At 40.1% G+C, this 23,349-nt stretch overlaps 3 protein-coding genes across 13 annotated transcripts in view; 1 reads left to right on the plus strand and 2 right to left on the minus strand.

Annotated features, from left to right (window-relative positions):
* The first annotated feature begins 105 nt into the window (after nucleotides 1–105).
* On the plus strand, nucleotides 106–2,462 carry LOC147169806 (uncharacterized). Its single transcript, XM_086082796.1, has 2 exons — nucleotides 106–439; nucleotides 513–2,462. Exons 1-2 carry the CDS (start codon nucleotides 397–399, stop codon nucleotides 1,943–1,945), a joined length of 1,476 nt encoding a protein of 491 aa, XP_085938922.1. The 5' UTR covers nucleotides 106–396; the 3' UTR covers nucleotides 1,946–2,462.
* Nucleotides 2,463–2,880: 418 nt separating this feature from the next.
* Nucleotides 2,881–13,646, minus strand: LOC147169807 (uncharacterized). Of its 3 annotated transcripts, none has more exons than XM_086082794.1 (18): nucleotides 13,119–13,646; nucleotides 12,843–12,996; nucleotides 12,620–12,735; nucleotides 11,581–11,736; nucleotides 10,865–11,018; nucleotides 10,534–10,700; nucleotides 10,242–10,406; nucleotides 9,255–9,434; nucleotides 8,997–9,150; nucleotides 8,685–8,830; nucleotides 8,283–8,501; nucleotides 6,439–6,523; nucleotides 6,036–6,244; nucleotides 5,723–5,905; nucleotides 5,434–5,572; nucleotides 5,094–5,290; nucleotides 4,768–4,983; nucleotides 2,881–4,645 (listed from the first exon to the last, which is right to left on the minus strand). In XM_086082794.1, the coding sequence occupies exons 1-18, from the start codon at nucleotides 13,250–13,252 to the stop codon at nucleotides 4,303–4,305; spliced, it is 3,117 nt and encodes a 1,038-aa protein (XP_085938920.1). In that variant the 5' UTR covers nucleotides 13,253–13,646; the 3' UTR covers nucleotides 2,881–4,302. The 3 variants fall into 3 exon arrangements, with proteins under 3 accessions (XP_085938920.1, XP_085938919.1, XP_085938918.1); XM_086082793.1 differs by having other exon boundaries at nucleotides 5,434–5,551; nucleotides 6,036–6,295; XM_086082792.1 differs by having other exon boundaries at nucleotides 2,883–4,645; nucleotides 6,036–6,295; nucleotides 13,119–13,644.
* A 1,122-nt stretch (nucleotides 13,647–14,768) lies between these two features.
* The window catches only part of slit2 (slit homolog 2 (Drosophila)), a 106,442-nt gene continuing 97,861 nt past the window's right edge, over nucleotides 14,769–23,349 (minus strand). For 8 of the 9 annotated variants that reach the window (XM_086082241.1, XM_086082242.1, XM_086082243.1 and 5 more), the window contains 8 exons: nucleotides 22,347–22,440; nucleotides 22,035–22,172; nucleotides 20,725–20,965; nucleotides 20,396–20,526; nucleotides 20,160–20,314; nucleotides 19,002–19,359; nucleotides 17,679–17,893; nucleotides 14,769–16,311 (listed from right to left, as the gene is read on the minus strand). In XM_086082241.1, coding sequence (XP_085938367.1) covers nucleotides 16,055–16,311; nucleotides 17,679–17,893; nucleotides 19,002–19,359; nucleotides 20,160–20,314; nucleotides 20,396–20,526; nucleotides 20,725–20,965; nucleotides 22,035–22,172; nucleotides 22,347–22,440 — 1,589 coding nt within the window. In that variant the 3' untranslated portion in view covers nucleotides 14,769–16,054. Of the gene's footprint in view, nucleotides 16,312–17,433; nucleotides 17,478–17,678; nucleotides 17,894–19,001; nucleotides 19,360–20,159; nucleotides 20,315–20,395; nucleotides 20,527–20,724; nucleotides 20,966–22,034; nucleotides 22,173–22,346; nucleotides 22,441–23,349 lie in introns of all 9 variants that reach the window. The other variant, XM_086082248.1, reaches the window with a different exon arrangement.

Raw genomic sequence — 23,349 nt, forward strand, 5'->3', positions numbered from 1 at the left:
TCAGCAATAGGTACGACGATCCTTAAGATTACTGGTCACTTCAATAGGTCTTATGCAGTTTCACACTTCATGGAGTTATCGTCACATATGCTATCCATGCTGGTTAATGTAATAAGATGTCTGATGAGCTTTACAGACTTTGATCACATTGACCACAGGCAAATGATGCAAATTCCCTCAAACTGTTGGCTTACTGGGTCTTTTAAATTCGGGTGGACCATGCCCCTAAAATGTAATCTGAATGATAAGAAAGGTCTTAGAGACCACTGAGACAATCTTGCTCAAGTTTGCTTGAATCATGCTGATAACAGCAGGTCAAGAGAGGTCTGTCGTGTGACTGACCCTCCACACCAATGCGTTATTCTTCGATCATACCGGCCAGCAACCAGAACCAGCATGCCATCCTCTAGCAAGCAACTGTCTCCCAAGACAAGGTCAGGTATGTATTTTGTCACTTTCTTCCTCAATTTGAACAAGTCAAACACCACTCCCAAATGCATTTATAAATCCAGGTGGAAAGTCATCCTCCCCCTTGTCAGACATCAGACTGGTGTCAGAGATCAGACTGGTGCTGCTGGGGAAGACCGGCAGTGGGAAAAGCTCCACTGGCAACAGTATTTTGGGTCGTAAACTCTTTGATGTAAAAGTCAGCAGCTCTTCCGTCACCCTGCGTTCTCGGAAGGCCTGTGGAGAAATCCGCGGAAGGCACCTGGTGCTCTTGGACACTCCGGGAATTCTGGACACTTCGCAGACGACGCAGGAGGTGCAGAGAGAGTTAAGGAAGTCTGTTAGTCTGCTCTTCCCGGGGCCGCATGTCTTTCTCCTCATTGTCCGAATCTCGCGGTTCACTCAGGAAGAGAAGGAAGCGGTGCGTCAATTCAAACAGGCTCTTGGTTCTCATGCGCTTCAATTATCCATTGTGGTTTTTACCCATGGAGACTGCCTGGAAGATGGACTTTCTGTCAAGCAGTGTATGATAGACATGTCCCCATACCTGGAGGAACTGGTTACAGAATGTGCCGGGAGGTACTGTGTCTTCAACAACCGAAGATCCTGGAGCAAAGAGCAGACATCTGAGCTGCTTGCCATTGTGGACCGCATGCTGAAGGATAATGGAGGAACCTGCTACACCAGCAAGATGCTTCAGAAAGCAGAGGAGGATCTGGCCCACATGCAGCGGGAGGAGCGGAGGTTGCTGAGTCACAAAGAGAACCAGCTGAAAAAGAAGCACGAGGAGGAAATGCGAGTTTGGTATGGAAGACAGCTTGAGAAGCTACAGCAAATGGAGGAGCTGAAGAAACAACATGAGATGGAGAAGGAGGAAGCAAGGAAAGAGATTCAGGAGATGCCGATCCATTTGGAGGTGAGCAGGGAAGCACTCCAAGACAGATTGGAACAAGTTACCAAAATACTTGAGGAAGCGGCTATGAAGGAGAAGATTCTAAGACAATGTATGGAAGACATCATGAAAATACATAAAGTGGAAAGTGTAAGTAAAGAAATGGACATCAGGCAGGCAGAAGAAACAAAGAGAGAAGCTTTTCAAAAACAGCTGGATAAACTCTTCCAGAGTTTGGAGGAGGAAAAGGAGCGGAAGAGGAATATGGAGGATTTGCTAAAACACCAGCAAGAGGATGATCGGGCGACACAAACAGACAAACAAAGAGCGGACAAACTAAAAATCGAATCCCTCAAGCAGCAGCTCAAACTCCTCAAGGTGATGACAGATGAGTATAAACGCAGAGAAGCGAGCCTCAAGAGGCAGTTGGAGGGACGCGTGAGAGAAGCGTGTTCTTCACAGCTGGGCAACGGGATAATCAGGAAGAAACGTGAGGAGTCGCAGCACAGCACTGCAATGCATGTGACTGGATTTGTGCAGGAGATGGGACTGATGGGGCTTAACGCATCTTTGCAGCGAACCAGGGATGCATGTTGTGTACAGTAACGTACGATTCAGCAACTTCCTGTATGCGCTCTTTGACAAAGCATTGCAACCTGAATTTTTGGTGTTCATATAAAACCTTTGGTCAGTATGCGCACATTGAGAAGTTACAAAAAAAGATCACTAAAAACATTTTTGACCACTGACACACTTGGACGTCCAGCATGAGTCGCCCTGGACCCCCACCATATAACAAGGCTGAACTAACTGGTTGGCTCGATGGCGAGTTAGCTATGACTAGCCACTAATACAAATGAGGGGATTTGATCAATCACGGCTATCCAGCGCAAATGCGAGTTTACTTAGTTATGTTTGACCCATTTCTACAACTACAGTGTGCGCTTAGCTAGTTAGCTAGCTAGCTATGCCCACAACCTGAAAAATGCATCTTCCCTGCCATGATTGATTGCTATGCCACATTTTACGGAGCAGCTCGATGTTATTTAAATTCTCAAGTGTTATGTATAATGTGTTGAACCTGGCAGAATAACGTGCCGCCATGCTTAAACAGTTAACCTTCTCTGAAGTGTCTCTTATTTGAACCCACACAGCAACACAACACAAAGCAGGGTGGTGACATTGGACAAGCTGGCCACCGGTCCGCGATGTCCACAAGCCTGTTAGAACGCGAGATGGATTTTTTGTTTTATCATTTTGAAACCTGATTTGATATATTTTGCACATTTTTGTGTGTGTGGTTTATTCATATTTGCCAGGCTTGTTAACACACCACATTTCACTTAACTGGGACTTAAGTTTGTGCCCTTTTATAGAGAGCTACGTACGTCGACTTGTTTGGCATAAAGGAATATATGATGATATAGTTGATCATTAATGTTTTTTATTTATTTAATTGGGTTAAATTATTTATATATCTACATAAAATCTTGTGTAGACATTTTGCTGTTAATAAACGTTGTATAATGCCAAGGGTTTAAACCCTGAAACAATGATTGCAAATATAAGCTTGCTAGTCTTGTTTTCCTGATTTAAAAAAAAGAAGAGAAAAATACAAGTTTCTAAATGTGAAAAATGGGCCATCCTGGCCATATAGTCCCTTTAATGTGGCTACCAGTTTGATACACACTTCTGAAATAAGTAAAAATAAATAAAAGTACACCAATGCAAGTCTGGTTTAAATATGTATTAAAACTAAAAAAAAAGTCACATCTTACAGGTAAGTGGAGCTCTAAGCTAGAAGCGTTCTCACTCTTATAATGCTTCCTGTTAATGGACAGATCTCTTAGATGCCAGATATTGAAGCTTTATTTGAGTGAATTAATTAGTAGGTAAATAATTTCAGTTAATCTAATCATTTACATCTCTAATACCAAAACATTGAATTTAACCATACACTTGACCTTGAATCCTTAGGTAAAACTACCAAAGCAGTCTTAAACTGGTAAAATGAATTTTAAGTATTTATCATTTTGATGAGGGCATAAATGTGAGATTCTTCTCATCTACGAGCTGACAAATACAACCGCTTGTCAAGTTCTATCAAGTTAGAGCCACCACAAACTGATGGTGTTCCCATACGGCATGGAAGCTCCCTCTAGTGGTAAGTAAAGTAATATTTTCTCAAGTTTATCTTATCTCTTTTTAATACAATTTTTATTTCATCTTTAAATACCAGTTAGATTTTTTTAAATATTAAATTTAAATATGTAACATTAATTTGCTAAACATTTTAATTGAATAAATATATTACCATGGCTTACAATAACATTATATATGCATTTTAGAATAAAAAGCTCCATCTCATTTTTGATGAATGCTTAGGCCTACTAGACAACTACATTATTAATGTTGTCATAATGGCAGTACTTTTACAGGTTTTTTTGTTCATTTTAAGATGGCACATGGCAGAAAATTTGGGAGTCACTGCCCTATAACGCTGCTTCCTCTAAAGTATGCAGAATGCATGTTTCACAGCATTTCTTAAATTAAACATTTGAACCTGAAAATTGATTAACATCTGACATTTTTGACCAAATGGCATTTACATTGACTTGGGAATAACTGAAATACGGTACCTTTGTAATGAGACTACAAATCCAGATTCAAAATGTTGCCCACGGTTTTGTTTTAAAAATAATTTATTGGTATTGTTCTCATCAGTGGTGAGCGCATCAGTAAATTTTGCCTGCATCGTTTGCTAGTGGCTTGCTCGTCAGTCCGTCATTGTTATTTTAACCATGCTTCCGTCATCGCTAAATTTCAATTCATCACTATTTTCGAGCACTCAGTAAAATAATGTTTGCAAAGGTAACAACACACAAATTTACTCATTTAGAAAAAAGTTAGGACCGCTTAAGACACAAAAAATATACAGTATGTACATTCTCCTACTACACTTATTACTGCTGCTCCTCCTCCCCAAACTGTCCCTTGTAGCTAGTGTATCCCAACAGGGACATGTTCCCCTTCAGGAACACCAGTTTCTCGAAGTTGCCGCCATATAGGGCGGCCTTCTTCGGCTTGAAGATGTTGCTGGCTTTGGCGAACATCGTCTCCACGGCAGCGGAGCTAGGGAGGGCTGTGTTGTACTTGATGAATAAGTCTACCCACGCTTCCCTGTGCGCCTTGGGGAACACGGCCCAGGAGAGGGCTTCCCGCTGGGGCTTCCAGTCATGGATGCTGGCTATCAGCACCTGGTCCACATCCTGACTGATCAACATCTGGTCGGTGCCGAACAACTCCCTGTAACCACCAATAGCCGTTTAGTTAAGTAAAAAAAAAAAAAAAAGAATTGATAAAATGGTTTAAAAAAAATGGGAGGAATAGGTTTAAACCTTTGAAAACAAACAAACATGATCCCTTACTTGAAAACCCGGTCCTGGTGGCTCTTCACTTGAGGTTGGGCCTGGGTTGCCTGTTGCTGCTCCGTAGACTGCACCATAGCCTTCAGCTCGCTGAAGATCCTGTCCTTGATGGCGTTGGCCTGGCTGGGGACGATCTTCGACAGGACGGCAGGGGTGAATGAGGGGTGCAGGGCAGAGGCCATCAGCAGGTCTTGGTCCTCAAAGAGGGAGCCAAACCTAGAAATGAATCAAATATCAGTTTCAAAATGTGAAAACAAAAGTTGCCAATAAATAATAATAAAAAAAAAGATATATATACACACACACACACACACACACACACACACCTTTTGTCAAAGCCTCTGAGGAGGGACTGAACCAGGGGCCTTGCATACAGCAGCTCGCCCCTCTGCTGGTGCTGCAGCCACCTTTTCAAGACAAGGAGTGTCGGGAGGAGGATGCCCATGTAGGCGTTGTCCTCCCCCTGTAGACTGCTCAGAGTGTCCGCCACAGGCTTCATGACGTCCCAGTACTCTTTCAGGATCTGAAAGAGTTCAAAAGGAAACTTGAGCAGACAAAATTGGCTGTTTTGGCCAAAACCCATAACATGAATGAGAAAACTTGCTAGTTCTGCGACTTCTGCCGATCACTAATAGTGCATGAATGAAATTAATATATATTTCGTACCCTAATATCCTGATCCAGAATTGCCGCTCCTGCCTTGCCCCCGTGCTGATTAATTATGATGTCGTTGATGGCCTCCACCTGCCTCGGCATAGACATCACCTCCGATAGCACCTTCACACTGTCAAGGTAGGAGTTCCACCTACAGATATTAACACATTTATTTCCAAATACGCAGAATTAATGTAATTCAATGTTTGGATGTTAAAAAAAAAAAAAAAAAAGCAAAAGTAAATTATGAAGATATTAGCGTTGGCGACGATGTTCAATTTGAATAATTTCGAAAACTTGCCTAACTCCAACAGGCATTGTCAGCGTTCTCTTGACGGCATCCTTGATCTGATTGGCGACAGCGGGGGACTCTTTCTGGAGCTTCCAGAGGTGCCGGGCCTTGGCGATTGCCTTGCGCCAGCGAGTGTTCCAGCCCACCACCACATTGATGTCAACAGACGTCATGAGGCCCAGGGTATGCACGCTGAAACAAAATAAATAATGAAACAAGTTTTAATATTTCTTTATCAAATGTATTGGTAGCGATCGACCATTCCTTCATTAAGTCGCAACACACTTTAAAGTTTAAATTTTCAAAATCTGTTAATGCTTACCTACAGCGACGGTGAGGTGGCAGAGGGATCTGAGGATCGACGTCCTCGCTGCCGAGGCGTCCCTGGATGTCCCCAGGGTCCCCCAACACCTCTTCTTCAACCTCCTCCTCAGCCGCCTCCTCAACCTCCTCTCGTTTCCTCTCCGGTTCCCCAAAGTTTGCGCCGTTGTCCGTGGTGATAGCCGCCACCTTCTGGACAATCCCAAACTCCTGGTGGACATCATGGATGACTTTCCTCAGGAGATAATCTTTCTCACTGACCTGAGAAGAATAATTGTTGCTTTTGTTCGAAAGATTTATTCAGCACCAAAATTTTACACTAGTGCCTGAGTGAAATAAATCCAATCAATATAACAATATGTAGTTAATTTTTTTTATTCGAACATGGTATCTTTCATTTTTACCTTCAACTCCTTGCATGCCAGCGTTGTCATCTTCCTCTTCAGGCTGAGCCGGTCAATCCAGTGGACAGTCATGCCCAGGAAGGTTCTGTGGGGAAAATATGAATTCTGCAGGTATCAGCAAATGTAATTTAATGCAATTATAACTATATTCTAATGCTAATTGCAGCAAAATGGAATGCAATAATATATATACACACACATTTAAAAAAAAAATTAATTAATGGCATGATTTCCATAGTTCACGATTAAACACACATTTTCATCTGTGATAAATGTACAATAAAATATATTTTTCAAGTTTTTCATATTCTTGTTAATTAACATAAAAGTGGACAAATATGGTTACAGTAATTTCTGGACTATAAAGCGCAAATTTGGGGAATACTTGAGTTTGTTACACATATAAGCCGCACCCGACTGTAAGCCGCAGGTGCTTTAATGTTACCGCACCGGGTTCCCGCTGCTTTCTTTTGCATAATGAGGGCGCAAATTGTCTCGCTCTCGTTCTGTCTCTCCTACTGTGTTTGGGCTCACTTGGTTTGTTTTGCTCTGCCTGACGCTCTTGCGCTTCCTTTATAGTGCGCCCCCTTGTGATGTGATGAAAAAGCTGCACCTTTATATTAGCCGCAGGATCGAATGCAAGTGAAAAAAGTAACGGCTTATCGTCCAGAAATGACTGTAATTACCAAATACAAATGTGGTTGTATCTTTTAGTTCATTAATAGAGTAATTTATAGTAAATAATTCATAGTCATTTGAAGTTAAAAAGATATACTAAACAGTTAAAGAAGTGTGAAACATTGAGTCATAGATTTGTATTGATGTATTTTTCTGCCACTAGATAGCATTAGTGTTTCATGGTGGACGTTAGTGACAGAAATGGTACATTGTTCTTTTCAAATTCAGAGACATTGGTGTTTGGAATATGAAGCAATTCGTGGACTTCGAACCATTTTGCTCACTGTAAATTACAACTAGTCACCAGTCCCTACAAATTTATCGCATTTATTTATAATCGCAAAATTTTGTTATAGTGACAGATGTGTACAATGTATGTTAAATAAAGTATATAAACAACAATGGTTTTACATTAATTGTATTTAATTGTTTAATGCATCTGGACATTGTATTTAAAGCTTTTTAACTCATTCCTTCCTAGCCATTTTCACTGAAGCAACCCCTTTTGCTCCGGGATGTTTTACTGGATTTTGACTGATTTTGCAAGGTCCACAGAATATTCTGTTATATTGCTATAAAATATGGAACCTATCAAAAAAAAAGAAAATATTAGAGTCTCTTCTTTCATCAGGAAAAAAAAAGTATATTTGTAAGTTTCCATTTTGCAGCAATTAGCATTAGAATATAGCTACGTTTCATCATTATTCACAAAATTGTTGAAAACACTGGGAAAAAGAGCTTGTTGCTACATGGCCATCTCTGATGGCTTATACTGTACTTTGCTGCCACCTGCTGGTCGTTTTTTGTAATAACTAACATTGATTTAAGCAGCCTATTCATGTCAGAAGCTGTATCAAAGCCTTCTGTATGCTCTAGCATAAAAAAAACATTGAAAAAAATGTATAAATAAATTTTTGGGAGTGCAGGACAAAGTATTAAAAAACTTATTTACACGGTTTTGGTTTTGAATGAGTTCATGCCATTTAAGGGCTTAATTTAAGCAAAATTCATTTAATTACTTTTAATGCTTTTTAATTACCCGCAGCAACGCTGATAATGCAATAGATGCATATTTAATATTTCATTTATTATCAGCATAAAATTACATTATGTGTAAGTATGATATGAAATATGAACATTTGTAGTCATGTCATGTATAGCTTTACCGGTTGTGCACCGTCCAGCTGTCAGCAGTGGTTGCCACCCACTTTTGCTTGGACAGCAGTTTTTGTATCGCCAGATTGGCCTTGTCCTTCATCACATCCAGGTCCCTCCTCAGGGTCTTCCTGGACACGAGTTGGAACTTAGGACTGAGGTAGGAAAACAACTCCCTGGTGTAGGGGTGTTCACAAAGCTTGAGCGGGGAAAGTGTCTCCACAAACCACCTATAAATAAAGACTTAAAAGTTATTTCATACAATTGCTAATTAACATCAATGATTAATTAAGTTAGTGGCTTTAGGAATAAATTAAATAGACAATTTTAAATACTAAACAACCAAATGCATTTGAAAGGTAAACAACACAGCAAGATAATAGCAGTATTTTGTCTATTGTGTTTTTCCCCACCTTGTGAACATGTGCCTGGCCTTGTCCTGGTTGAGTTTGTGCGTGAAAGATTCGTCCATGGAGAGCTGGCTCTTGTTGGAGGGACGACCACGCTTGCTGTTTCCAGCCAGAGCAGCTTTGAACTCTGCCTCCTTTTCAGGGTGAACCTATTCGAACAAAAAATACATTGTAAAAATACATGTTTATTAAATTAATCTTGCAAAAAAATAATTGTATGGTGTATTTTATACTTCATATTTATTCTGTATCTAAGTAGGACAGTATAACTGTTCCAATTCAAAGAAAATGTTAAACTTTTCAATTTTAACTCACATTTTGATAGTGCAAGGTAAGATTGGCCCTAGAAATGGAAGTGTAGGTCACCCACTCCTTTTTGCACCCAGTCTGCATACACCTGGCCAAGCCAGTGTACACCTTTTTCTTGCCCTCGTCTTCAGTTTTCAAGAATTGTGCAAAGATATAAAACCTAAAAAAATTAATAAAAACGGATTTCCATTAATAGTTAAACATTTGTTCAACTAGTGAGTGGTGATTTTTTTCTAATATATCAAAATAAAGAAATGTTCTTACATTTCACAGTTCTGGAGGTATTTTTTAAGCATCCTGATGGCCCCGGCGGTGTCCTGGTCCCCAGCGTCATCCGTCTCCTCCAACTCCTCCGGATCCCCCAGGGGCTGGGTGTGACTCAGAGACTCGTCACCATCCGACATGCTGGCGTCACTGAGCTGGCTCTGGTTCGATTCACTGTCTCTGTCATTCACAAGCTCACGCTACTTAGTCTATTATCAGTCAATGCAGTACCCGTGGTCAAGCGCGTTTGCGTTCCACGCAGCGCGTTTGAAGCAAAAATGTCCTCGGCTCATTTTGGCACGATAGGATGTGAACTTTTGATGACATCACATTAGCGACAGCCAATCGGCGCTGAGATCATACTTAGTATGTCACACACAAGCGCAGCATAAGCAGACACGCAGACAAATAAAGTTATAATGGACAACTCTCCGCTAACACATGGCATCATTTGTCTATAAAATTGTTGCAAGTACACGCCTGCAGAGGAGCCAATACTGCTTGTGCATTCGCTGACAATAAGAGCACCACTGCCACCTACTGTAGTGATGTGCAATTACACTTTATTAAAGTATTAACAAAAAATAAAACGCGTCATATGCACTCCCTATTTGAGAAGGACTAGGTTAGTGAAAATTTGGGTGATTGCTGAAAATTGCCTCTACCAGCACTTATTCCAATCAGTGTTTCAAAGCTTCCGGCAGTCCGCCAACGAAACAAGAGTCTATCGATGGCGGACTGACGGACTTTCCGACTGTACTGACAGCCGAAAAATCACGTGCGTCGGTGCTTAGTCCGTCAGTGTTTCAAGTTTCTGTCAGTAATCTGTAATAAATTGTAATAAAGACTCATTATTGCTTATTTGTTAAAATAAATCATTGAAAAGGGCCTTGAAAAAATAAACACAAATGACATCACAATCATAATTTTTAGGTGAAAAAGGAAAATTTGCAAATTCATAATTTTCCAGCCCTATTTGCCACCTACTTCTGTTTGGACAGCAGATCCAACAAATCGTCCATCAACTCGTCCAGGTCCCCCCTCACGTCCTTCGTGGTCTTGACCTTGAATTCAGGACTCAGGTAGGCAAACAGTTCCTTGGTGTAAGGGTGTTCACAAAGACTGCGGGGGGAATGTGTCTCCACTAACCACCTGTAAATGAAAATTGAAAATAATTTGATAAGTTTGCTAATAAACTATGTTTAATTAAATGATCTGCATTATAAATAAATAAAACACATAAGACACAGTAGTATTTTCTAATTTGATTATTCCTCACCTTGTGAACATCTGCATGGCCTTGTCCTGGCTGAACTCCCTGACAGGTTCCTCCAGGGTGGACTTGCTCTTTTTGGGGGGAGACTCCGCGAGCTGCTCCGAGTGGCGGCCACGCCGGCTATTTCCAGCCAGTGCAGCTTTGAGCTCGGCCTTCTTTCCAGGGTGAACCTATTTGAACAAAAAAAGTATTTGTAAAAATATTGTTTATTAAATTATTGTATTCAGAATTAATTGTACAACAGAATTGATACTTTATATTTATTATGTATCTAAGTAGCAAAGTCTAACTGTTTTAATTAAAATACATTTGAAGCTTTTAAGACTTAACTCACGCATTGATAGTGCGTGGTAAGATGAGCCCGGGAAACTGATGTGTAGGTCAAACCCTTGTTTTTGCACCCAGGCTGCATACACTTGGCCAAGCCAGTGTACACTTTATTCTTGCCTTCGCCTTCAGTTTTCAAGAACTTTGAAAAGATATAAAACCTATAAAAAACAACCCAAAAAAACAACCAAAAAACAATAAATACTTAATTACATAATGAACGGGTGAGTGGTGAAATAATTACTTTCAAATAAACTTTATTAACTCATTCACTGCCATTGACGACTATAGACGTCAAAAATTCATGTGAACTATTTCTATTAGTTTCACATTTATTTCATTTTTTATGAAAACCTAGAATTTTTTTTATTGTAAATTTATAACAGATATATTTGTGATTAATCGTGAGTCAACTATTGAAGTCATGCGATTAATTACGATATTTTTAATTAGGGGTGTCAGGCGATTACAATTTTTAATTGTAATTAATCGCATGACTTCAATCGTTAACTAACGATTAATGACAAGTTGTATAACTGTTCTAAATTTACAATAAAAAAAGTCTAGGTTTTCATACTCTTGTTAGCAAAAGTAAAAAAAAAAAAAGTTAAACTAATAGAAATATTTCAAATGAATTTTTGACATCTATAGCCTTCATTTGCAGTGAATGAGTTAAGTGACGCAACCTGCCCACATTAAATATGAAAAATTTGAATTTCTTACCCTTCGCAGTTTTCGAGGTAGCCTTCAAGCTCGCTGATCGCCTCGATGTTGTCCCCATCCACTTCCTCAGGATCCTCCAGGGGCCGGGTGTGACTCAGAAACTCGTCACCATCCGACATGCTGGTGTAACTGTGCTGGCTCTGGTCCGTTTCACTTCTAGGTTAATAAAAGCTGTTGTTAAGTTCTGTCATATCCAAATGTTATTGTGAGATGTTATTTTGTTTTTCAGGTTCAGATGAAAAATCCCTTCTGATGGGGCTTATTCCGTTAGTGTTTCAGAGTTTCCATCTGTCTTCAGTCTGCCAGCAAAACGCGAGTTTGTCAGCGATGGACGGACTGCCCACCCCCGATTATCAGCATATAAATATTATTAAATCAGTTTTTTTAATTTTTGTAATTTATAGTTGTCCCTCTTTAAAATAAAATACAACTTAAACTAAACTAAGAGATAATAGATAAAAGTATTTTTCCATTTATTTTTCCCTCACCTCATCTGCCTGGCACCTAACCTGGCAATAGCCATATTGATAATGTGAATTACTGAAAGAAGTTCTCCACAATATCAATCTGCAACTGCTCCAATGTGACCTGCTTGGGAAAGGTAGGACATTCTGGACAATACTTTAAGCTGATTGGACGATGCTGCAACTTGTGCACGCTTACCAAATTTGTGTATTGACCAATCACGGCAACGGATGAAGTTGTCGTTGTAGGTGAAAAAAGAATGAACATCTTTACCAGCTAAAAAATGCATGAAACACCTCTCGCTGTTCTTCTTTGAAAAAATAAACGTTGGGTAATTCCGCTAGAACAGAATTAATTGCAGCGTCCGTGTATTCGGTGTCGCCATGTTAGGTTTGTTTGTCTGCGCTCTGTTTTTTTTTAATCGTCAAGGTGGCATATCGTGTCCCCAAACACAATGTTGCTTTGTGATTGGTGGTTTGAATCAATAAAAATCAGCGTGCTCGATACAGAATGGATTCTCTGAAGTTTGTGAACTCACAAACACCACGAGAATTCAGCTTGCAGGCAAGGTTACCTGGTCCTGTCCTGGGACAACTCCTCCCCTATGGAGAGCCTGCGCCTCTTGGGCTGGAAACGCTTGCTGTTTTCAGCCAGCGCAGCTCTGAGCTTGCGCTTCTTTCCAGGGTGAACCTATTTGAACAAAAAATAAATATTGGAAATAATGTCTATTAAATTATTGTATTCAGAAATAATTGTACAAGCCATTTTATAATTTAAACTTTTAAATTTTAACTCACGCATTGATAATGCGTGGTAAGATGGGCCCGGGAAACTGATGTGTAGGTCACTCCCTTGTTTTTGCACCCAGGCTGCATGCACTTGGCCAAGCCAGTGTACACTTTATTCTTGCCCTCGCCATCAGTTCTCAAGAACTCTGAAAAGACATAAAACCTAAAACGATTTCAATAAATAGTTAATTACGCGATGACATGGTGAGCGGTGACATCAAAATAAACAAACAAAAGAACTAAATTAAGGCAAACTCAAACTAAATATTAAAAATGAGATGTTACTTTTCGCAGTTCTGAAGGTAGCCTTTCAGCATGGCCTCGGCCTTGTCCTGGTCCTCAGCGTCACCTGTCTCGCCCACCTCCTCAGGATCCTCTAGGGGCTGGGTCTCACGCAGAGTTTCTTCATCATCCGACATGCTCACGCTACCCTCCTTTCAAGCCTATCGGGTCGATTTACAAACTACACGCTAGCACACTGTTAAAGCCGTTAAAACATCCAAGCATTAGCCTCGTCGCCGAGCGTAAAGCTCCGCGCACTTGGTGCTGGGTGCTAACCGGGTGATGCTGCTGCTAAACGGCCTGGCCGAGGAGGAAACACTGACGGCCAGGGCTCCGTCGACCTTCGGATCCCGAACTGGTCTTCTGTGCAACCTCTTCTACCCACAAGTGGAATAGCGCACCGATACACTATAAACGGGAGCCTGCCTCAACGAAATCGCTGGGAAAACAGCATACAGGTGTTTCGCGCGCCTCCATGTTGGAAACCAGACCGGAAGAGGCGTAAAGGCGATGGTTGGAAATCACTGATCTGTATTTAACATGATATAAAATGTAATATATACAGATCAATGCTGGAAACGCTGCAGCATCTGCTGCACTGGTTGGCAAACCCACTTTTGGTCATTAGCGCCACCTACCGGACTGGAGTGTGGAGCAGTCGACAATGTTATTAAGCCCCCCAAAATGATTTGGTTGTATTTCTATTCGTTTTTTTTTTTTTTAACGAAATTTTTAAAATTTACTTATTTGAATAAAACACTCCAAAATTGGATTAGTTGGACCCAAGTAGTGTTTCCGGGTACACAAACCAGAAAAGGTTGGGGGGCAGCAGGCAGACCAACCAGGCCAGCCGAGATACCCGGATTATCCATCCAAGTATTGATGGTATATTTTCATATGTGATACACTTTTACGATATTTTAATTAACTATTTCTGCATTGTAGTTTCTACAAAGTTGCATTTGTCTATCAATCAAGCCACCACCAGCATGTGGTCTCATTCTTTTGGGATTCAACCACCCATGGACAGGGTGCCTTGCAGGAGAGGCCTCTGTTGGTAAAAATATGTCTTTGTGTGGAAAATCCCCAACTCCATTCAGTTGTAAAAAGTTAGTACATCTAGGAATACAGTGACGTTGTGATAAGAAATGTATGTAAATGATCATTGTCAGTGTTACAGCTTTTGGCCAGAGCTGATGAAGTTGTGCAGCTGAGGATGGGACAAAATTATTATCAACACACAAAAGCTTCTGCCAGTCTCGCCACTATTATGATTCAAATTCCAGAAGGATAGGCTTGGAGACTACACCAATCCAATGGCGGTCTTTACTCAAGACTGTGCTAGTAGACCTTTCGTTGAGCAATATCAAACAAGTCAGCAGCAGTGCCATTGTGTAGCTGGGCTTTTTAGAAACGAATATACATTTTAAGCACAGTAGTTAGCTAAATACTGTTCTTTTAAAAATGTATTTATTTTTTAAGAATTATAATTTTTTAAATTCCGTCTCTTGACGTGACGTCACTTCCACAAAACGTCACACAAACACGGACTTGTCCATGCATGCGACATTAAATTTTTTAAAAATTATTCTTTAAAATAATAAATAAATACATGTCATTTGTGACAAAAAAAAAAGGCAGCGGTAAAGAGTGTGAGGTAAATATTGGTTTTAATTAGCAAACATCAGTCAGGTAACTGACATTAGTCTGGGGGTAGAGATGGGACCTATAAAGCACAATGCACACGTGTGGAGGTGGGGGACATATTTATCTGTTACACAAGGTGCCCCTGTACAGTCGGAGCAGGAAATTCTATATAACATACAGATCAGGATCCAAGTCTACGGTACAAAAACTTAGCAGCAACATGTTAAACATCAGAGACCAAGGGGCTAACAAAGTAGTTTCATTTAGAAAAAGTCACAGTATCCTTTAAGCATAAATTTGTTAAAAAGGTACAAACAGTTCTAGGCATCCTCTAGGGTCAATGCTACTAGTCACAAGATCTGTGTTCCGTATATTCTAATATAAAGACCTTCTGGTAATGGCACAGTACAAACTCTCAGGAAACGTGACAAAAATATACACCGTCCTTACGTCACATTTCCAGATTAAAATGTAACCGAGGTCTCTGGCAAGCACAATAGATTAAAAAACAAACAAAAAACAACTTCTCTTCAACCAAAATAAAGGACACCATTATGTTAGTTCAGCTATCTTGACAGATTATGTCTTTTTAATACAAAAATAAGGACAAATATAAATTAATATATATTAAAAGAATCAGAATTGATACATGGGGGAGGACCTACTTAATAAGTACAGGTATTTATGATACAATAAATACTCATGACTGGGGGAGTACTGTATAGTGTATTGAACCTGGAAGGTAGCAAATAACTGTTCTACGGGTGAGAGTGTTGTTCAGTAGCTGTGTGAAAGCGTTTTGCGGATTGCGTGCACAGTCTCCTTTGTGTGGCGATGAGTCTATGGCACGAGCAATTCAGGTTTCTCCCCCGACACACGACTCTCAAGAGGATGCCTGCAGGGAAGTCTTCAGGTAGATGCCAGAGACGAGCGGATCCTCCAGGAAAGAGACAGTGGCGGAGTCATCTGAGTCGTCGTGATCGATGAAAAGAAGTAGATGCAAGGAAAAAGTCAACTCTTTTTTTTGTCTTTTTCTCCACTTCATAATAAAAAATAAGTCTGTTTTTGTACTTTACAATACAATTCAACGTCCCCACCGAGGAAGCATCAATCATCAGTCCAGCACTGACAAGGAAAGAAACTGTCAAGTTTCTTCTTTTTCTTTTTTAAGGGTTTTTAAAAAACTGATGGAAGGCTTTGTCAGGATCTCAAAGAAGGGGATGGGAAGCAAGTAAGGCGGGCAGGTACACAAAACATCTTGCAAGGAGAAAAGTCTTTTTTGTTTTCTTTTTTTATGTGGAACACTTTGTACAGCCACACTTGACGATTTTCTCCACTTCCTGAACAAAAGAGGAGCCGTCGGTGCACTGGAAGGTGTATTTCCTGCGTTTGCTGCGGAGGGGGGTGCAGCAGGTCCCTTGTCCTTCTGCTCCCTCCGGGCAGCTGCCCCTGCACTCTAGACGGGAGACCTTCTCCTGGGTTTGGCACGCCGCGTAGCCTTGCTGTCTCTGGTAGACATCTCGGACCCGTTCCCCTCTGCAGGCCACCTCTGCAAAAAGTAAAACGGCAATTACATTGGGGAACACCATTTTTGTGGAGTTAGGCTGAGCACATTTTTGTCTGCAAAATCCAAAACAGATTTTTTTTCCTCAAGTTTTTGATCAATAGGATCCCTGTTTTCATTAAAAAAAATTGAAAGAAATGTGTATGTATGTAAATAATAATAGTTACAAGGTTTGAAAACAGCAAAACAGTATAAAATGAAATAGAACTTCCATTGCCCGTGGTTACAAGGTTAAGTGAGGAGCCAGCACTAATTCTCTTAAATCCTACTAGCTAGCTTTCTGTTTGCAGATATTGTTAGCACTGACCCACTGAGTCTCAATTTGTGACTGCACAAACAAGTTAAATGCGTCCAATCATAATCAGCTCTTAGTGCAGCTATCAGTGGTATTTTGCTTATCTGGAGGGTAAGCTGTGGAAAAAAAACTTGAAAAAAGAAAACAATGGATTGCAATTTTGGAATCGGCATGCCAGTATTAGAGTTAATTAGCATAAAAATCAAACTCAGAGACCCCCACCCCCCACCCCCCATATTGTCCCTGAGCGTTATCCACAATATTGTTCCAATTATAATGAAATTACAACAAAAGTGGATTTTAATGGCACAGGACAACACAGAAAAAGTGAAGAGGATAGTAAGAGATGAAAATGACAGAATGTGATACAGCATCTTTAAAAAAAATGAAATTGATCTTGCCATGACATTTGTGTACTAACGCTACAGTCTTGAACATTAATTGTTTCAAAAGGATAAAATGTAGGCTATGTTTGTAAAATGTACATGTTTGCATAAATAAACAAACATTTTCGGAGAATAATCAACATTTTGGAAAAGTTGTACATAATATAGACAGTCAGTTTGGTGTTGGGCTTCCTTGCCTTAGAATCTTAATTCTTCTTTTTGGAGAATTTTCTGCTTTCTCAACCTGTTTGAGGTCTATTGTAAGGATACATAACACATTTTAATAGTATTTGTTTTTTTCCGTTTTGTTGTGGGGCCTCTATAATTTAAAAAAATATTCTCCCAATGTGAGAAAAAAAACCATGGTAAATAAAACAAAGTGGATGAAAATGGTAAAAACTACATGGGAGGATCATGTAGTCTCACCTGAGTGACCCCTCGTGTGGGATTAAGCGGAAGCTCGGGTGAAGCTGATTTGGAAAAGCAAGGCGTTAGAAGTGAAACAGGAAACATTGTTAGATGCATGCGCACACGCCAAAAAAACGAAGAACCAAGCTGCCTTTTAGAAGGGATTTTCTCTTAAATAAAAAGCTATAGATTAGTTTGAGATCGTGAAAGCTCATTATATGTTAGTTTGTAACCATCAATCAGCACAGTATTATGATTGCCACCTTTATCGCACGCCTCTCCGGTGTATCCGCTGTTACACTCGCAGTATGCCTTGCCCAGTCCTGACACTCTGCATTTGCCGTGTTTACAGCGAGACAGGCTGCAGGGATTGGTCGCTTCCTGGTCCTGCTCGTCACAGAGGACGCCGCTGAATCCGGGCTGGCAGCGGCAGGAGTAAGAGTAGGAGTTGATGGCCAGGCAGGTGCCATGGATACACCTGGAGAAAAAAAAAATTTAATTAGCAGAAAGCTTTGCTAGTATATATTCAATGTTATACATGTTTTGTATACTGTTCATTGTTAAAATAAAGTTAATTGGTTACAAAAGAAGATTATTGAATGTCACATCCTCTCTCATCCTGCTTTTTATGTATACAGAAAGACTGTAGGTTCATTTTATAATTGGACATAACTAATGATGTATACTGAGAGGTGTTAAGTAGAGTTTGTTTGGAAAAAATGGATTTGTTTACTGTAAAAACACAGAGGGATCCATACTGTACGCTGTAAGACTTTTAGAATATGTTTGCATTATCCATTGATCTCGCTTTCTCCCATTATGTGTTTAAATGTGCTTGTATAATTTCAAAAGTGTGTTAAAAAAACCTTAAAAACAACAACAACAAGTGACGTAAATGCTATAAAAACATGTAAAGGGAGTATTTAAATAAGGTATTTCTGTATTGTGGATTTCACTCATTGCAGAGGTGGTTTGAAACCTAACACCTGCAATGGTGGTAGGATTACTGTACATCCAATTTTACAAACTGACTACTTGCTTGCTTTCCCCAAACTATTGATGCAATTGATTTATTTTCTGTAACTCAGTAACATGTTTGTTTGTCTTCCGCTAACACTTCCATTTCCATCATTTGGTCATTGGGGGTGCCTTGGTGCCCGTGGGAGTCATATTGGTGACCCCCTGCTATACAGTAATCCTTTGTATAGTTATGGATAGATATTTAAAAAATCACCTATTTGCGTATAAAAATAAATAAATCTCTTTCTGAAATGTCCTAAAATCCCACAAGGTGGCGCCAAAGCCCTGTCAAGTACTAGCATTGATCTGGTGCATTGTAATTATCTGATAGCAAAGAAGTGAACAATATAGTCCACTATGCACAAATCTAAATATAGTGATTAGGAAACAAGGAATTAGTGAATGATTTTGAACAGACCCACGGAGAGCCTTCACCACGTGTTTTTAAATCAAATCATCTGTAAAACATTTATTTGCAACATACAAGTCATAAGAAGAGGTAAGTGAATGGAATGAAACTGTTTTTGTATCCTTAAATTTCTGTATTCACTCATCGTCCAACTCACTTGTTGCCATCACAGGGGTTGTTGACTTGCTGGTCGCAAACTGGTCCTGTCCAGCCCGGGTGGCAGGTGCAGGTAAAGCCCCGATGTCCCGTCGGGTAGCAGTCCCCCTGGACGCAGGCCCCTCTCTGGCAGGGCTGGCAACCAGGCTCCACCCCTTGACCCAGCCACTGTTGAGTGGTGCTCTGTGCAGCCCCGACGTCCGCGGCTCCCGACCCCAGCCCCGCTGCGAGGTCCTGGAGCTTCCCGTTGATGTAGAGATTGCGGAGACAGCCGTGGAAGCTGGTGCCGTTTCGTCCGCCTGAGCTGTGCTGCAGGGCTGACAGACCTCCTCCGGATGCGGAGGCACGCTCTGGCATACCTGCAATGCAGGTACTTAGTGTTAATTTTGCTACGGAAACTAAACAAAAATATTTCCATCAATACACATTTTTCATGGGACGAAAACTAGACTAGAATAAAACCCTCATTAATAAACTGCAACTGGGACTAAATCGGTATGAATTTTCATTGAGACGAAAATTTACTTCAATTAATAAAAACTGGACTAAAATCAAAATGGACATTTTAGTTCATGAACAAAGATGAAACGAAAATGATATGATTTTGAAAATTCCTGTGACAATGTCATGTCATAACCCCCCTCCCCCCCTTTCAAAGTTGCAGCTAGCGAGTGCAACATGCACAAACACAGACAGACACGAGGTGAATTTACGGTAAAAAAAACAAACAAAAAACCTTAAATTATAGTTAGAATGTAATATTAATCCAACATTACCACAATAATGTTATTCTGACCGCTAACTAATGCTGGCTAATTTACTAGCGCGTAGCATGGACCCATAGTAGCTACTTGTTGTATTTGTGTGTGAAGTTGTTTTACATCAAAAAGATGAGAGACATTTTTTATGTGAAATAGTTTTAGATCCGAAATTATCATTATTAACATCTGCTGACAAAAAAATATACAGGGGTAAAATTATTGCCCTGACTCAAACTAGGCTGAAATGTTGACAGTTTTTGTTGACTATTACTAGATGAATAAAATTATGTTTTCTTGTACTAAAATAAAGACTAAAATGCTCGTTCTACATCACTACAAACTGCAAATCACAATAATAAACATATTGCTGAATGAATACATAAAGGTTCTGTTCTTACCTCCCAGGTAAAGAGGGGAGTCGATATTGAGTGTGGATTGTTTGCTGATGGAGTTGATGGATTTAGGTGCCCCGCCGTCGATGGACAGAGACAAAGTTTGGTCTGATGCTAGCAACTCCACCGCGTGGAAACTGCCATCATTCACTGTCTCCACACTAAGGGACAAACAATGGAATCATCAGTCATGTAAGAACTGTGTCAGTGAGAGCCCTTCAATTTGTTTGCGTACTACATACCTGTATATGGCAGAGGGAGGGTACGAGCCAGTATCATAGCTGACCCGAAGGCGACCCCGATAAAGCTCCATTGCAATGTGATCATTATCCCCCTTATACAATAGCACGCCGCTGTCCTCATCTGTGGCAATCTGAAAACACAGCGGGATGTCTATGAGAATCCATGAATAGAAACATGAAAAAGAGCAATGACCAAATAAGGGAGACAGAACAGGAAGCCTGGCGGTTCGCGAGTTAGCGCCTCAAATTTCTCAAATTGAAATAAAAAAAAGGTGACATGACAAAAAGCAGGATATTCTAATCCACATAAACATAAAAGACATCCACACCTGCAGGCTAATGTTGGTCTGTGGTGAGACCAGATTGGAGGGAAGCTGCAGGTAAGACTTGCGGTCCACAAAGTTGACACTGACGAGCGTCTCGCAGCGCTCCCCTTCGTAGCCTTGCAGACACTGGCAGCGGGGGTCGCTTCCCACGTCCACGCACTGCGCCCCGTTGAGGCAGTCGTGGTTGTCGCAGGGGCTGGTGCGAGGAAGGACCATTGGCGGGGGCAAGTCGCAGAATAACCCGCTGCAACGCACACATACGTGCGACGGAGATACATTTAGGAACATGCCTAAACATGCACAACATCCCCGTGCTAATTTCAAGTATATGCTCACATATAATCCGCACGTTCGCTGTCCAGTATTTTATTTGCATTTGATTAAATCCTGACATGTATCTGAAAGCTACCGTATGTTAGCTCCTTAACATAAAAAAAAAGACAATAATATTGATGTCAGTCTCATAGAAATAAGATATTCCCTTGCTAATTTTAGAATAAAATAAATTGGTTTCTATACTGTAGAGCTTTTCTAAATGTGTACATATACAAAGAAGACTAAAATAAGTTAATTTCTCTCAAAACACTGATGAATAGAAATAGTTAAAATTTTAAAATTAATTAAGCAATGAATTAACTAAATAATTAATCAATCAATTAATTAATTATATTTATAAACAAAAATAGTTTCTCTCACTTTATGCTTTGTGTCAAGGTTCGATTTATGATGATTTTGCATTATTGATCCTCATATAAGTGTTTTAAAACTTAAATCATCTGACGATAGTTTTCTTCAGTTTTTCTTTTGGTTCTAAATGTGGAGATGGGCTCTGGCTGCCGGTCAGTGCAGGGCTTGATCTAATCTAATGGGATGCAGGGCCTTTGGCCACCCTGAAATCTTGAATATTCCTATTTGCTTTAGTTTCAACAGAAATATGTTATATGTTATGTTGCAGTTTATCAAGTCAACTAGAAAACATAAACAATGTATTGCTTGCCTAATTAATTTTATCGTGTTTAATAAATACAAATGGAAGAATTTTAAAATGACCCTTGCCTCCTTCCATTTTTCTCTACACAGCCCTCAAATGGAAAAGTTTGGTCACCCCTGCTTGTTTAGCAAATTGATGCTACAGCTATTGGATCAACACAAGGGGGAGCTCTCCTCCTCTCGTTTGAAACCTAATCCTAATCAATGAATTCAAAATGAAGATACATATTAGGGCTCATAATTTACGTTTGTTTTTAAAAATATGATGCAGCTCTAATTTATAATATGTAAGAGAATATTGTTATGGAATATGTGTCCCTCACCTGTAGCCCTCTGGACAGACACAGGTGTATCCGTTGATGGCGTCGATGCACTGACCGCCATTTTGACACTTGTTCTCATCACAGTCGTTATAGTCCAGCTCGCAGTGCTCTCCAGTGTAACCTGTGGTGCATTCACACCTACGATGCACACACGCACACACATCAAACCTTCTCTTATATGGACTCAGCAGCCATTTACTGTATTTTCGTGTGAGACATGCTACAACTCAAGTGCAGTGGGAGAAAAACAAGACAACACTGCTAACGATGCCATCTAGTGTGTGTGTGCGCGCGTATGTCTCGCCTACTCACTTGTATCCCTCAGGGGTCAGAATGCATTTTGAATCGTGCTGACATGGGTTCAATTCGGGAGCACAGAAATCCAGTTTCTCTTCGCAAAGCTCTCCTGGGAACAAACACACAAAAACAAGCATAGATACTTTCAGCTCCAACAACTCTGACAAGCCAGTAGATACATGCGTCTTTTCTCTGCTGTTTGATGGATGACTCTCCTGTGGGCAGGGCTAACGCAGAGGTCTGACAAATGATTTCATCTCTGGGAATGTCACGTCCCTGATGATATTCCCAGGCGCATCCCGGTGCCCCTCAAACGCATAACTTTCAATTGATGAAATGAAATCCCGAGGGAATAAAACAGCTCCTGACAGCGCAGCATCCACAGTGGGGGTAATTATGAAATCACTTGGGGATGTGTCTGTGATATGCGTGGTGATGTGTGGTACTGCATTCATGCCTGTTTAGAACATTTAGTGCGAAAAAGTGTTGTTAAAGTTTATAGAGCAGCATTTTGACGGCAAGACCATTTCTATTTTGAAATATCTAAATATGGCATATAATATTTATTTAAAATATTATTATTTGCACAAAATTTGTAATATTAGCAGTCATGTTTCCAAATGTAGTCAAATGCTCTCATTAAGGTCATGGGTTAGCTGGAGTCTATGCCTAAAGCAAGGGCGGGGTACACCCTGGACTGGTCGCCTACCGAAGACGTCACGCTACAGGATTGGCTGGAAATTATCCGGTCAAACGTTGAAAAGAAAATATTCAAGATGTAATTTAAATAACAAAGTGAATGGACTAAAAATTTTAAAATGTTAATAAACCTAAGAATATAAAAGCAAGATAAATTGAATAAATAATAAAATAAAATAAATAATTGATAAATGCACATATTCATTTACTGAGATGTGACAAATATTGTCAGTTTAGATTGCTTATGTGTTCCTATTATCATTGAGACTGTTTTAGTGATGTATTGTGATTTATGAACAGCTAAAAAAAGAAACCAAAC

This window comes from Leptonotus elevatus, chromosome 8, assembly GCF_054856555.1.
Source record: "Leptonotus elevatus isolate MCC_2025b chromosome 8, RoL_Lele_1.0, whole genome shotgun sequence".
Classification (NCBI taxonomy): domain Eukaryota; kingdom Metazoa; phylum Chordata; class Actinopteri; order Syngnathiformes; family Syngnathidae; genus Leptonotus; species Leptonotus elevatus.

Excerpts from the sequence above, each read along its gene's own strand:
- LOC147169806 (XM_086082796.1), top strand. The coding sequence starts at position 397 with ATGCCATCCTCTAGCAAGCAACTGTCTCCCAAGACAAGGTCAG. Across the intron at positions 440-512 it reads GTCTCCCAAGACAAGGTCAG|GTGGAAAGTCATCCTCCCCC; the intron begins GTATGTATTTTG and ends TTATAAATCCAG.
- LOC147169807 (XM_086082792.1), bottom strand. The coding sequence starts at position 13,252 with ATGTCGGATGATGAAGAAACTCTGCGTGAGACCCAGCCCCTAGAGGAT. Across the intron at positions 9,151-9,254 it reads TACCTCCAGAACTGTGAAAT|GTTTTATATCTTTGCACAAT; the intron begins GTAAGAACATTT and ends TAATTTTTTTAG. Across the intron at positions 5,291-5,433 it reads TTCTGGATCAGGATATTAGG|ATCCTGAAAGAGTACTGGGA; the intron begins GTACGAAATATA and ends GAACTCTTTCAG.